Raw genomic sequence first — 15,438 nt, 5'->3', positions numbered from 1 at the left:
TGTTATCTCCCGAGGGGTCCCAGACTGCGAGAGGGCACAGGCCGGGCTGAGGGACACCCCCTTCCCCCCGAGTGCACAAAATTTTGTGCACCGGGCCTCTAGTCTGTTATAATTGGTTATGTCCTTTTTTTTTTCCTTTGTACTTGCTGTTGCACTGTTGCAAGCCTATTTCTAAAAGGCTGACACCAGTTCCTGTCTTCTGTTACCTAGTATAATAACTCCATCTATATTTGAACTAGAAAGGATGCTAAAGAAAACATGATGAAGGAAGAATTATCACACTGGACGCTGTCAAGAGCTTACCAGCTACTTTGGTATGGCTCATTTTCCTGGTAGAAATGGTTTACAATCAAAATGACATTAAATCTTTTTCATTTCTACCAGAAGTGACTAGTATGTGTGTATGCATGCACACATATTCAACACATTTTCTTTCTTTTTTTTTCTTATATGTAAGGTAAAAAAGGATATTGAACATTGTAACAAAAGAAAGTCATAGTAAATGTTGAATGCATAGCAATTTTTTAAATGCTGTATTCTGTATTATGAAATTATAAAAGCATGACTTAACAGTTTCAATTATCTGTAAAATGAGTCTGCATTGAGATATCTATTTGTATCTAGGTTTTGGCAACATCAGATATGCTACTTCTCTCAGAAGCCTGGAAATTTTACCTTTCTGGAATTGTCCTAGCCACAGCTCCTTAGAGGGGCAGTTTTCTTTCATGTGCTAATTCCTACAAATTTATGCTTTTGGTACCGCGGTAAGCCCTGTGAGCAAGATACTAAATTAAACTAATGAACTCCTAAGTGTCACACAACTGCTTTCTTTGTTTTCCTCTTTCTTCCTGTTCAGCCTCTACAGCTAATTCCAAAAACAGCAGCATCGGTGAATTTAAGAAGGAAGTCCTATATTAAGTAACAACCCCTGGAAAATAATGGGAAAGGCGATCAAGTGTGATTGATGGTTCTTATGATACTTGCTCCAAAAAAAGTAATTGATCCTTCGTTGTGTGGCTATAAAAGCAACACTATACAGAGAGGGGCAGAGTAGAAGGAAGGAAAGACAGGGGAGAGTTGAGGCAGTTGTCTTCTAATAAGAGAAAAAGAGAGACAAAGAGACAGAGATAATAGTTATAGGGAACTCTTTCTTGTTCGGGCATTGGGATAAAATGGTGCTCACCCTGCTTCTGAGCACCTTTTGGCTTCATTTTACTGTTGCTCTGGCTTCAGAACCGTAAGGGAATATTATACTCTCTATTCATATTAAAGTACTAGCGGAGACCTCATTAAACCTGTTCTGTGTTAGCATTTGATACTTTACCACTTCTGAGACTGAGTGCTGGTTTGCCTTATAAATTTTTAAACAAGTGTATAAAGGGAATGGACATATTTTTTAAGATACCTCTCTCTGTGTACTTAGCATTCATTGTAATGAAAGATGTGTCTATTTCAGGACCATTTCAATAAGCTAACGTTGCCTTTTATGCGTGTTCTGCATTTCTCCTATCTAGGCAATATATTCTATGGATCTCCTCTGTGATTCAGAGTCACTCTCCAGAAAAAGCCTGTCTCCACCTTTTAAACCTGAATGAGTCTGTATCCTTGAGTATTGTCCTAGAGTATGATGAAGTCAATGTCACTATTTTTGACCGGCCTGTGGAGGAGGAGAACTTCTATGCTTGTGCAGATTTCCAGGTGAGGCACTGATTTGCCATTTCAGAACTTTGAATGGGAACATGAAATTATTATTTAAAATTTCATTTTAGAGGCATAACAAATCTTGATTTCAGATGACTTATGGAAGCTAGGGAATAAAACAAGAGAATTTCTGAGGCAATAAACAAAATGAAAATTAACATATGCAAAAAATGTGTGAGATATTACCTTTTTCTATTATATGGAGTGATTAAATGTAATTACTGCTTTTTGATAGAGCTGTTCAACAATATGAGAAAACAGAATCTAGGTAAAGGGAAGCAGAATTGGAATTCGGGGCAACAAACAAATAGAAGGCAAGAAGGCATAAAAAGAAGTTTATTAAGAACTGTTTTCATACTAAAAAAAATAAAGAAATTAAAACAAGTAATCACAGTCTCTCATTAAGAAATAATGATCTTAAAATGCTCTCAGACTGAGAACCCAAATTAAGAGACTGTTCACCTTTTTAACGTCTACAGATAATTGTCCCATTCTCTGTTCTTCAACATAAACAGGTTTCTCAAAAGTCCTCTGAACAGTTAGCTTTTGTGACATTGTTGGCTAAGGGTGATACTATTGAAATCTTTGAGAGGCGGTCCGTAGCACTCGTTTCAGAAGAGACAGTAACCTTCGTGCAGACAGATAAACCCATCTACAAACCTGGAGAGAATGGTAAGTCAATATTCACATTTCCTTTGTATCCTTGACCTTATGAACACATTCTTAAAATTTAGGGCAACCCAAACATAGGAATTTTAGTCTTAAATTTATCCTTAATGTTATAGAATCGTGGATCTCTAGAATTTTTACTGGTTGAGTAGGTCAATTATACAATAATTTCTTCAAGCTCCAGTAATTGAATGCTTTGCTTCTTAAAATTTTGCATGCCACTTTTACTTTGTACAAATTCTAGTGACAGGCATACATAAAACGATGGTTACAAAGCATGGGATGTAGAACAAAATTATTTGGTTTGAATTGTTGCTCCATAATTTACCATTTGGGTAAACTAGTTAAATCTCTATTTAGACTCAACTTTTTAAATCTGTAGAATGACGATAATCAAAATATCTCACTTATACAAATATCGTGAGGATACAATCAGATCGTTAATGTAAAGCAGCACCTAGGACACAGTAAAGACTCCGTAAATGACATTTATTATCACTATTATTATTGTCCATTTCGGTAGAAGTAATCATAAATCTGAAAACCAAAGCAAAGCCCTTCTGTTTTCTTTGTTATTCTAAGTAGAAGATAGCATAAAGAACACTAACCAAGGACTCAAAAGAATTCGTTTTTGTCTTGACTTTGTTAATGATTTATTGGCCTTTGCCAAGCAAATTCTGATCTTAGAGATGTAAAATAGAAGGTTAAACGAGAGCAACTATAGATTTTGTTTGATTTATTGAAAAGAAACAAAAGAATTGAAACAGAATTTATATAGTGAGATTTTTTGCTGCATTATATTCTCTCTCTGGAGTTACTAAAATGCTATGATGGACAGGCTTGTGTAAAAAAATAGCTAAGATGGTTTTCTAGAATTCTGCTCAAATTAATATACTGTAATGTTTGTTAACATCAATACATTTTTCCCAGAAAAATTATGTTTAACTCCTACCATACATATTTCACGTTTTTCCTTCTATGACTCATTCTGCCACAAATTCCGGTGGTGGCAGTAGCTAGTGTCAGCTTTCGCAGCAACCAGCGTCATCAGCAGAGGAATTACAATGGCGCAATAAGATAAGATCAAATCAGAGCTAGGGGAGAAGGGAGAGCAGTATTCTATGATAGGAAGGCAATTTATTTCTATGTCTATTTGTAAACAACTATACCTAGGAGAGAAATAACAAGAAAAAATATTGCCCCCGCCCCTCTTTTCTTTTAGTTCAAATTCGTATTGTGACACTGAATACCAAGTTCAAACCTGTTGAGGAGTTGGTGAGTTCAATAATTTCTAATGATACACTGAAATTTAAGCAAGTTAAACAAATCTATTGCTATAGAAAGTGTCATCAGGAAGTTTTTCATAAGTATGAAAATAGATTCTAACATAGCGAACTATATAGCTATAGTTTCATTGCTAAACCTCAAATTTAAACATAAAACTTTCATTTATCATGAGTTAATTTCTATTTATTTAAGATTTTCATCATGTAAGAATGGGTTGCATGAAACCTTTTGCCCTCTGGGAAAATGAGAGCGAAGTCTCAATACTTAAATTAGGTCAAATAATCTTCATAAATGCAATATGTGGCGAAAAAACAGTGCACTATTACAATATTAACCTACTTTTTTTCCCCTCTTGCAGTATCCTTTAATCACACTTCAGGTAAGAAATCTTTTTTTCATTTCTATTATTTTAAATATTCAGATAAATAGTGATTTGTGTCTAGTTTTCATTATGCATAGTTACAAGTTAAGATAACTGAAATAGCGGAGGAGAAAATCTTTATATACACAATATAAGACATCCGATGAAGAACTAAACAAAGGGCTGTCGTTTTTAGTATAGTCTGTGTGACAAGTGCAGTAACTTAAGTTTTCAAGGAAAAGAAAAGATTGAGCTCTTTTTAAAGGAGTTTTATGTTTAAAATTGCTTAATTTTGGCTGCTGGCCCTGCTTAATCCTAATTTAGCCATATGTTATTTTAAAGAAATAGAAAGCATATACACCTACAAATTTAGAAATTAGCTAAGAAGGTGATTTTATTATTATAAAATAGAATTTTGGTTTTCAGGAAAAAGTTAATGGAGTCTCTTTCTACTAATTCAGATCTTTGATATTGTGCAGTATGGTATCTAAATGTAGCTGAAGCCTCTAGTTAGTTCAATACAATGAAAAAGCTTTACTTCGCATAATTACAGAAAGTACCCAAATGAAGAAGGAAAAGATAATACTCTTATATGACCTCTGTTTTTATTTCTTCTTTATTTTCTAGGATCCTCAAAACAATGGGATTTTTCAATGGAAAAACGTGGCTCCTTTTCAAAATATTACCCAACTCTCATTCAGATTGATTTCAGAACCAATGTTTGGCGAATACTCTATCATTGTGAATAGGGCATCAGGAAAGACATTGACACACCCATTTACCGTTAATAGATATGGTAACCAGTTGCTACTTATAATTGTTCTGTATAAATTAAGCTTTCAGAGGACTTGACAAAGTAGCTTTTATGTTAGAATTAGAAAAAGTAGGTGGAGCTTTGTTTGGTGTCCTCCCATCTTCCTTTCTTGGCCTTTTCTGCTTTATTATCTTTCTTGCTCCTCACTCCTTGCCTTCATCCTTTTTTCTGACCCTTGCCTTTACTTTGTAAGAAATATCTCATTTTATAAAATCTACACAATCTTCTGGGAAGTATTACAACAAATAAATGTAAAGTTATAAAAATAGAGAAGAGGAAGGAAAGGGAAATAATCATTAATGAGACACCGTCACTTACTAGTGCACAGAATTTGGGGCAACTGAAACATGGTGTATACAGATGTACACAGAGGAAAATATGGTGCATAGAACCATATCTAGCTATGTAATTGTAATAAATTCTCCTCTCCAGTATTTGTAGGGGCTCAACTATATTTCTCTTTGTTTCCAGTCTTGCCTAAGTTTGAAGTTAAAGTCAATGTACCACAAACAGTAACTATTTCAGATGAGGAATTCCAAGTGGATGCATGTGCTAAGTAAGTATTTATTCAGGATATTTGACATCACATGTCAATGCAAGGCTCAGAGAGAAGAAGAAATGAAATTAAGCATGTAACTTTAATTATTTGTATGCTTATGTTAAAATTATCAGACAAGTAATGAATTGCCATTATAAGAGATATTAAAAATATAAAGAAAAACATAAGAAATTACCTATAATTAATTCCACTAATGCCATTGATACTGGGATTTATTTTTCTCTAATCTTTCATGAAGTTTCTATAATTGCAATCATACTTTTCTACCCACTATAATTAAGAAACATGTTCCCATATATGCCAATATTTTCATGAATTCTAGTTTCTTGCTACATAAATGACTCTGGCTATACCAAATTTACTTAACCACTTTTATTATATAACATGTAGGCTGTTCCATTTGTTTTTTCTAATAATAAATAATATTATAGCATATGTCTTTGTGTATACAAAGATTGGCCGGCCAGTACATATGATGCACACTGGCAATTTAAAAATAAACGTTGACTTGCGCATGCACAATTCATATAAAGCTCTCACTGGTGCCAGTCTAGACAGAGTAGGAATATTCCTACCTGAACCAATTTTCAGACATGGTCAGTTATATCTTGCTTTTTCTAGAGTTCGAAGAGCGTGTGACATTAAAGTTGTAAATACTTCATCACAAGGGAAATTAGTCAAGCATTCTGAAAATATTTTTACTCTTAATGTGGTATATAAGGAGATATTAGAATAAGTTTAATCAGTTTATCAGTCATTGTTTTTATCAATGTTGTTTTTATATCATGTTTTTGTTGTTTTTAGAGCATGTCTTTGGTGTTGTTATATTGTGTTGTTATTTCTTCTAATTAATTTCCTTTCAATGGGCACAAATCTGTGCACCAGGCTACTAGCACTACAATAAGAATTGTACTTCATAAATAAAAGACAGTGAGAAGAAATAAGATATTTCAGGTATAACTGAACCTTGCTTCTCACATGTAACTAATATTTAGAGCTGACAGAGGTTTTTTTTAAAGTAGTTTTTATTGATTTCGGAGAGTAATGGAGAGAAAGAGAGAGAGATAGAAACATCAATGATGGGAGAGAATCATTGATTGGCTGCCTCCTGCAAGTTCCACACTGAAGATCGAGCCTGCAACCTGGACATGTGCTCTGACCACAGAATTGAATCCTCCTGGTTCATAGGTTGACACTCAACCACTGAGTCATGCTGACAGGGTCTGACAGAGGATTTTAATTATTTAAATTGAGTCAAAATCTCAGAAGCATTAAGGATTTTTAAATAGAGAGAAATAAATTAGTGGAATGGAAAGAAAGTGGACTGTGGATTGAGGAAGATCTGAGTTTGAATTTTAATCTCATCAGTTACAATGTGGGAAAGTGTTACTTGATCTCAGTATATTAATCTATAAAATGAGATAATATACCTACATCTCAGGGTCCCCGAGAAAAATGAATAAGATATCATAATGTACACACTGGATATATACTAGATCCAACAATTAAAAAAATATATTCTAATTGATCAATTTTATTACATTGAGTTATGCCATATGCTAATTTCACATTTGTTATCTGTGTTTCAGAATCTTAGTGGACCTAATTCTCAACTAACAAAGTCAAAACAAAACTCAAATTAACTGTATTTGTCTTTGGTTAAACTTTTAAAGAACTTGTATTGATGTTTTTTGTGTGTTTTAGTAGAAAATGAGATATGTATTTAACCCCACCCCTTAAACACACTATACTTTTGGTCAAAGCATATTTAGTTTAGGGAGATATTTTCTGCAAAAGAAAAAGTAATGCAAACAATCTTTATATTTCGATCAGATTAAAATATAATTTTAAAGACTAAACTTAATCATTAAATCCTATTCACTGAAATTTTAGAGTCTACATTACCTTGAATTTTATTTAAAAAGCAGCTGAATCCTGCTGCCTGATCAAATACCTAATTTAACCTAAATTTAACCTAAATTCTGTGGGGATGATATCACCAAGAAGTGAGAATTCCTAATAGAATTTGGTCATTGAAGTAGTCATAGTTTAGACATTTCATATGTAATTTCTGAAGAAGACCATAAAATATTACCATGGTTTTGTTCATTAATAATTACCAATGCACCTCCTACTAGGTACACCTTTGACCAACCCGTGCAAGGAAAAGCCCAAATCAAGGTGTGCAGAGAATATTTTTCCTTTGGGGATTGTGAAAGAGACAACAATGAAATTTGTGAACATTTTATTGTGCAGGTACAGTTCATAATCTTTATTTCAAAAAAGTTCAGTTTATTATTATTCTATCTTTGATTTCATTTATAAAAGGGATACAACACTTTTCATCTTGTGAATAATAGTGGTTGCAGATAGGTAAGGTAAAGAATGAGAAAGAAAATGCAATGTTTAACAATAGTCTCTTATTCTCTAGGCTATGTAAATTGTTACCCTCCTATAGAATAATACATTTTTAGAATTGAAAGCTGTGATTGGCTCCCTTGTGTTATAATATTTTGTCTAGGTGACCTCCCTGATCTTTCTTTGGAGAATCATTAATTATCCTTTAAATAAATGAATCCTTCATAGTGTTCCCCATGCAACCTAGAACTGTTCTTATAAAAAAGGTCATTTGCAAACATCTGCAATTCAGAGTATCTGCATTTATTACTTTAGATTTGAAGTTCATTTTTTTAAATATCATTCAGTTCTATGCTTATCTTTTCAAAATTTGTTATTGTTGACACTATTAAAAATGTCCCCCATTTTCCTCCTCTTTGCCCACCTTCACTCCTCCCCCTCCCCACTCCCTCTCCCCAGCTCCCTCTGTCCGCCCCACCAGCCTTCACCACACTGTTGTCAGTGTCCATAGGCTATGCGTATATGTTCTTTGACTAATTCTTCACCGTCTTTTATCCAGTCCCCCCTCTACCCCATTCCCCTCTGAGATCTGTCAGTCTGTTCCTATTTTGTTCACCAGATTATTTTTTAACTTGTTCCCTTCCACATTGTTTCCAGGATAATAACCCTGACATCTGTAAAATATGCAATAGCTCCTTACTTTGTTTTAATTGGTGATGAAAACTACCTCCCGCCATCTTTGGTAATTCTGTAGTCATTTCAACAAGTTTGTGAGATGGAGCCATTGGGTGGTGGAGGGAGATAAGTATCTGTGCTGAAATTCCATATTCTTTAAAGACTTTGGGATCCCTAACTTTTTCTTTGTATCTTCTCTTTATTTTTCAGTTGGAAAATGGTTGTGTTTCTCAAATTGTAAATACAAAAGTCTTCCAACTCTACCGTTCTGGATTTTCCATGTTATTTCATATCACTGTGACTGTGACAGAAACCGGGACAGGTAATGGTTGTATTTTACTGGCAACCTGAGGACATACGCAGCTTACTGGAAAGAAGTTTATTGAGTTAGTAACACTCACCAACTACAGATCATTAATTGCTCAGTAGAGTTAAGTGGAGTACATTTGCTCATAGGTCAGCTTGAAGGTTGTTTCTGAATAAGGCTTTTCTAATAATATTTAAAATAAAAGTATGATGTAAATGCTACACTCAACTTGGAATAGTTTGTTTGCCTTGCTTAAGAGCTACAACAACAAAGTTGAGCAGTTGTGACAGAGGCCATGTGCCCCAAAAGCTTAAAATAATCACTGTCAGATCCTTTACAAGACAAGTTTGTCAATCTCTGATCTAATACAACTGGGAACATCACAGGTGCAAAAGTTAGTGAGAAATTCATAAGATTCCACATCAAATGATTCATCTTCCTTAACAGTATTTTTCATTTGTTACAGGTGTGCAGATCAGTGAAAAAGCTCCTGTTTCTATCTCTTCATTTCTTGGGACAGTGAACTTTGAGAACACGGACCCTTTCTATAGAAGAGGAATTCCCTTTTTTGGCACAGTAGGCTTGACTAAAAATATATATGTTCTCATTTCACTTTCTTGGACCATAGATTGCCCTTTGAAATTTTCTAAACATGTTTTTCCTACTTTCATAACACATTGCAACATTTCTACATCTGACATACTGGGAAAAGTCCTAGGCTAAAAGAAAATGATAGATAAAAGTATAGCTGTTTCCATATTATATATGTACTTAATGGATCATCTGTCAGAATTTAAGAAAGTTACAATAAATGATTACATTTATGAACAGAACATTTCTTCTCAGTAGAGATGTGACATTTTGAATTTTAAAAATCAATGCTTCTCTCTCTCTCTCTCTCTTTTTTTTGTACAGCTTAAATTTTCTGGTCCTAATAATGTCCCGATGGTGAACAAACTATTGCAATTGGAGCTCAATGACAAATTTATTGGAAATTACACCACAGACGAGAATGGTGAAGCTCAGTTATCCATTGACACTTCAGATATATTTGATCCGGAGTTCAACCTGAAAGTAAGACATCAAAGAGTAGACAAGATCCCACAGAGGATTCCAATGTTAGGAATTTTGAACGTTAGGAATCTCTTAAAAGATAACTTATATTGAGAATGTATTTTAACAGGGTTTCAAAATTTAGGGTATTTTATATATTTGCTTGTTCATTAGATAATACATGAGAATACTTATTCAAGAGGATGAGATAATAATAGCCCATAATTTTTATAAACTAGAGGTCTGGTACATGGATTCATGCAGGGTGTGTCCGCCCAGTCCCAATTGGGGCCGATTGGGGCCGGCCAGCCGGGGAGGAACCATGGGAGGGCTCCAGGGCATGTCCAGCACATCTCTCCCAGTCCCTATCGGCCACACCCCAGCAGCAAGCTAACCTACTGGTTGGAGTATCTGCCCTCTGGTGGTCAGTGCACATCATAGCTACTGGTCAAAAGCTTGGTCAAACAGTCAAATCATTGTGTGTCATAGCTACCGGTTGGACAGTTGCTTATGCTTTTATATAATGTTTTCAAGGGCCTTCCATGTTGTAGCATTTATCAGTATTCCATTAATATTTGTTGCTGAATAATAATATACTGTCCGCATGTTGTGGGGACCCCCAATTTCATTGTTACAAATTGAACATAATTAAAGCATAGTGATGAATCACAAAAACAATATTTAATTATATATGTGTTTTTCAATGGTCTTAGGCAACCCCTGTGAAAGGGTCGTTCGACCCCCAAAGGGGTCGCGACCCACAGGTTGGCGACCCTCAGGTTGAGAACCACTGTTATATAGGCTTCTATAGCAACTTATTTTCCTCTGAGAAACTAGAAATAGCTCATGAAAATTATTTGACTCTTTTCCTTTGATCATTTTACGCATAGATTAGGAGTCTTGACACTATGATTTCTCTTTTCCTGCTTCTTAAACAGAATTTTACAATTAAACAATTTATCAATGTTTAAGTGTAGCTGAAAGACACAGGACCTTAAGGCTCATCTCTGACCTCAATTACAAAGTAAAAATAAATATTTCATCGTAAGCCTAATGAAACAGACATACAATTATGGCCATGTTTTGTATACAGGAAGAGGAGAGTGCTGATATTATTTTAACTTCCAATAACTTAATGTTGAAAGTCAGCCACAAGCTGAGGTTTCTCTCTGCTTTGAAGGGATCAGAAGTCTCTCATTTGGTAGTAATTACTGTCCTTGAGAGATAGCGCTCAGATCCTTTGCTTTCTTTTCTCTGATCAGGCCACATTTGTTCACCCGAAGAACTGCTATGTTCCCACATGGTTGACGCCTGAGTATTTGGATGCCCGTATATCAGTCCCACGCTTTTACTCCCGAACCAACAGCTTCCTGAAGATTGTTCCTGAACCAAAGCAGCTGAGATGCAATCAACAAAAGATTGTGAATGTGCATTACTCCCTAAACAGTGAAGCGTACAGGGAAGAGTCAAATATAAACTTCTTTTATTTGGTAAGTCTTGGCTGGTGGATTCTTGGATCTTGTCTGTCTGCTTAGCATGGTACAGTTTAGAACGTGTCCATCAGTCATGCATGCCAGTCTGAGGAGGTCTCCCAGCCTCCCTTTAAAAGTTAGTGAGAAATTCATCATTAAAAAAAACAAAAAAAACAACAACAACAAAAAAAAAAAAAACCTCAGGAACAAATAAACGAACACATAAAAAAGATTCAGGCAATTTCCCTAAGGTTGAACAACTTATTCTTCTGAGTCTGCTATTTTAAGACTTTAATTATAACTCACATCAAGTAAGTAGTTATGCCCCTTTGTGAGAGTAAAATAGTAGGCAGATACCAGAGACTAAGTGGAAAGCTGATTTTGATAAATATTAAAAGAAATTAGCCCTTTTTGTTCTGTCCCTATATTTATTCATCTTGTCTCTAGTAGGCATATTGAAAGGTGAAAAGCTACCGACTTGGAAATTATGACTCCTAATTAAAATCCTCCACCTTCTCCTAGTTTTCAAGCAAGTTGGCTGATATTGGACATATTGTTTAAACTTCCTAAGCCTTAGCTGCCTCAGCTGTATATTTGTAATTGGAAACAGTAAGACATCTACTAGGGCCAGTAGTTTGTGTCAGACAGTGTGAGGAGGGCTTTACATGTGTCAACTCATTAATCACCCTTCTGAGTAGCTCAATTTTACAAAGAAAATAACAAAGGCAAAGAATTGAAATGACTTGGCTTATTCAAAGCCAGGCAGGCTAGACAATTTCAGAGCTTTATGCAGCTCTTACTCAATGCACTGGATACTATTTAACAAGTTTCTAGCACATAATATACTCTTAATAAAGTGTAGTGACTTTCTCTGTTCTTTTCCAAGTTTTGCAAACTCCATTTTTACTATCGGTTCATGGAAACTATCCTATCCTACAGACACATCCCTAGATTGTTCAGAATTATAGAATTATCACTAGATTGTTCATTATTTAATAATTTTATGAAATATTAAATAATATGATTTCAGCTATTGTGTTTTCTTTTTGCTTCACAGGTGATGGCAAAAGGGGCTATTTTGCTCAGTGGACAAACGGAAATCACAGACAAAGGTGTTTACAATACATTTTTTAAATATGTACTCCACCTTCATTTTTCTTTATTTTTAAGAACATGTTATAGTGCTAGAGTCAAAAGGTTAGGCTAGGAGAGTGCTTAACATTACCACTTGTGAATGGAGGGCACTAGTTAATGTGGTCCAACATAACTTACTAAATATTTGATGAAGGAAATTTCAGACATTTTCTATTATTGCCAGGTTATTAAGTACATTATAGAAAAGTGATGCCCAAAACCTAAATCTCATTATTGACTCAATTTGGCAGTGTTGATATTGGTATCTAGAGTTTCCATTATTTAATTCATTTGTCTTTAGAGTAAAGCCCAATTTGCTCTTTCTATCCATAAGCCATTCCCTTTTATGTAAGTGTACCCCGTGAGCCAGGGGCCTTCTGGCATTGCACCCGTCGATGACATCTCCTGTTCACACAGCCTGGAATGGACAGTTCTCGTTCCCCATCAACATCAGCGCTGACCTGGCTCCTGTGGCCATCATGCTCGTCTACACCCTTCACCCCAGCGGGGAAATTGTGGCGGACACTGTCAAATTCCAGATTGAGAAAGCCTTTAAAAACAAGGTGATGTTTTTTTCTATTTCTTGCTGGTCCTGAATGAGAGGGGTGAGCACTTTTCTCCCTGCCATCCCACTCCTATTAACTTTACAGGGGACTCTCACAATAAATGTTGGTGTAATTAAATGATCAGGGGATAATAGAATCGCCAAACAGAATGAATAAATTTTGGCAGCAATGTCAATCCTGAGATGATGGGAGGATGTCCCTGGAGGGGAAGCGAGGGTGATAGTAGGCCGGAAAAATGTAGGTACAGAAATCTATAAAGATGTACTTGGGAAAAAATGGAGAATATGCAAGTTATATTCATATAAAGTTATCTTACTCGCATTCTTTTCTCCTCACTTTCAGGTTAACATCAACTTCTCTGAGGAGCAGGGACTCCCTGGCTCCAACATCAGCCTCTATCTAGAAGCAGCCCCTGACTCCTTCTGCGCTCTCCGGGCTGTGGATAAAAGCGTCCTTCTACTGAAATCGGAAGAAGAGCTGTCAGCTGACAGTGTGAGCTCTCTGATTTTCCAACTTTTATCTAAACTCCTGCAAGTCTCACCCTTCAGATGACATTTTTGAGATGGAACGTATTGAAAAATCAAATATTCTCTTCCTTTATTCCTTCATGGATTATATACTTAATTATTTCTCTCATCAGACCCAGCACTTAAAACAATACAGAATTCAGTAGATAGTTATAACAGGGTAGGGATTATATATAATGTGATTTTGAGAAAAGGTAATAGAGGTAATTATATGTATGTGGAAACCTAGAGTTAAATCTCTGTGTTGAAAGATATGCGTGGCTCCCTAGAGGGTTTGGCTCGGTGGATAGAGCATCCGCCCCAGAACTGAAGAGTCCTGGGTTTGATTCCAGTCAATGGATGCTCATACCTAGCTTGCGGGCTTGATCTCCAGCCCTGGTCAGGGTCCGAGGCAACCAATTGATGTGTCTTTCTCACATCAATGTTTCTCTCTCTGTGTGTCTCTTCCCCTCCTTTCCACTCTTTCTAAAAATCAATAGAAAAATATCCTCAGGTGAGGATTAACAACAACAACAAAAGATATGCTTGGCTACAATTTAAAGTCATAATCTATTGATTCATCTTATATTTTCATAAGCATTTTCAGACCAGCAATCCCAGAATTTCACACCAACTTTCCCCTCTGGCATCTATCAGTCTGTTCTCTGTTCCTTTGAGTCTGTTTCAATTTTATTTGTTTGTTTTAGGAATTTATGATCATGTTTAAAACTAATTTAATAATTTCAAAAATGTATTATTAAAATTATGCCTATTGTCCTACTCCAGTTGGGCTGCTGTAGCATGTGGGCTACCACAGGCTGGGTAGCTTACAAGTCACAAATATTTCAGTCTGAGATCTGGATGCGTGCACAATCAGGTGCAGTGACTCTTCCTGGTGGTAGACTTCTCCTTGTGTCTTGGTGGAAGGAATAAGGGATATTTCTTGAGGACCTTTTATAAGGGCATTAATATCATTCTTGAAGGCTCTGCCCTCATGACCTAACCACCTCCTAAAGGTCCCAGCCCCTAATACCATCACATTGGGCATTAGGATATCAACATACGCATTTTGAGAAGACACAAACATTCAGCACCAGTGTATTGTAGAAAATGTGCAAAATAAAAGGATAAAAGAGAAAATGTTTTAAAAATCACTCATAATTGTAAAAGTTAGACATAGGTACATTTTTGTTGTAATTTTTATTTATTTTATTCAAATTGCTAGTATAAGTGAAAGTTTATTTAGAAAGTAACAGATGTGAAAGTAAGCGAGCTGAGCAGTGAAGGCTTAGAAAGCAAGCTACGGAGGCAAAAAAGGGGCCTTTGGAGCTTAGAAAAGGGAAAGGCAAGGATAACTCACCTGAGAGGAAAAAGAAGGGGACGGGTAAAGCAGAGGTGTGCTCCTGTGAGAGAGGCATATATATTTCACAAATAAGATCTTGTTGAAAAAATGCAATTTTGTATTTTGCCTTTAACGTTCTATAGTAAATCTAGTTTTACATAAAAATCTATAAAAAATAATTAATAGCAATATCTAATAACCATGAATCAAGACATAAGCTGTGTAATTTTTCCAATGTAAAAATGTTTTACTAAAGTTTTGTTATGAGAAGGGCAGGTTATCTGTATATTAAGTTCTAGGTTTCTGCTTTCTTTAAGTATCTTAAAAATGTCACTTCCCTATTGCCTTGCTTTGAATATTGCTTTTAAGACTTCTGACATAAGTCTAACTCATTTACCCTTATTATAAGTTATTTAATCTTTTTTGCCTGAAGGCCTTGAGGGCTGTTTTTCCTTTAAATTTTAAGTTAGTTTTAGTAAAATACCTGTCAGAATTTATTGTTTGGGGGAAATTTTCCTAAGTACACAATGACCCATACAATGTGTAAACATAGATCTTTTATTTCCAGCATTCGTCTTGAATTATAATTCTAAATTTTAATTTTTCCATTGTTTCTTTCCCCCTTCTACTAAAA

General features: G+C 35.3%; 1 protein-coding gene across 1 annotated transcript in view; it reads left to right on the top strand.

The window, feature by feature from the left end:
• Positions 1–1,106: 1,106 nt before the first annotated feature.
• Positions 1,107–15,438, top strand: part of LOC102756170 (ovostatin homolog 2-like) — a 33,539-nt gene continuing 19,207 nt past the window's right edge. The window contains exons 1-15 of the mRNA XM_015571174.1: positions 1,107–1,237; positions 1,515–1,698; positions 2,217–2,373; positions 3,593–3,645; positions 4,016–4,036; positions 4,646–4,814; positions 5,304–5,388; positions 7,530–7,647; positions 8,635–8,746; positions 9,198–9,307; positions 9,647–9,805; positions 11,047–11,274; positions 12,314–12,368; positions 12,808–12,953; positions 13,299–13,448. Of these exons, the coding sequence (XP_015426660.1) occupies positions 1,173–1,237; positions 1,515–1,698; positions 2,217–2,373; positions 3,593–3,645; positions 4,016–4,036; positions 4,646–4,814; positions 5,304–5,388; positions 7,530–7,647; positions 8,635–8,746; positions 9,198–9,307; positions 9,647–9,805; positions 11,047–11,274; positions 12,314–12,368; positions 12,808–12,953; positions 13,299–13,448 (1,812 nt within the window). The 5' untranslated portion in view covers positions 1,107–1,172. The remainder of the gene's footprint in view (positions 1,238–1,514; positions 1,699–2,216; positions 2,374–3,592; positions 3,646–4,015; positions 4,037–4,645; positions 4,815–5,303; positions 5,389–7,529; positions 7,648–8,634; positions 8,747–9,197; positions 9,308–9,646; positions 9,806–11,046; positions 11,275–12,313; positions 12,369–12,807; positions 12,954–13,298; positions 13,449–15,438) is intronic.

The sequence above is a fragment of the Myotis davidii genome, unplaced genomic scaffold, assembly GCF_000327345.1.
Source record: "Myotis davidii unplaced genomic scaffold, ASM32734v1 scaffold188, whole genome shotgun sequence".
Lineage (NCBI taxonomy): Eukaryota > Metazoa > Chordata > Mammalia > Chiroptera > Vespertilionidae > Myotis > Myotis davidii.
This window is presented reverse-complemented; position numbering and strand designations above follow the sequence as displayed.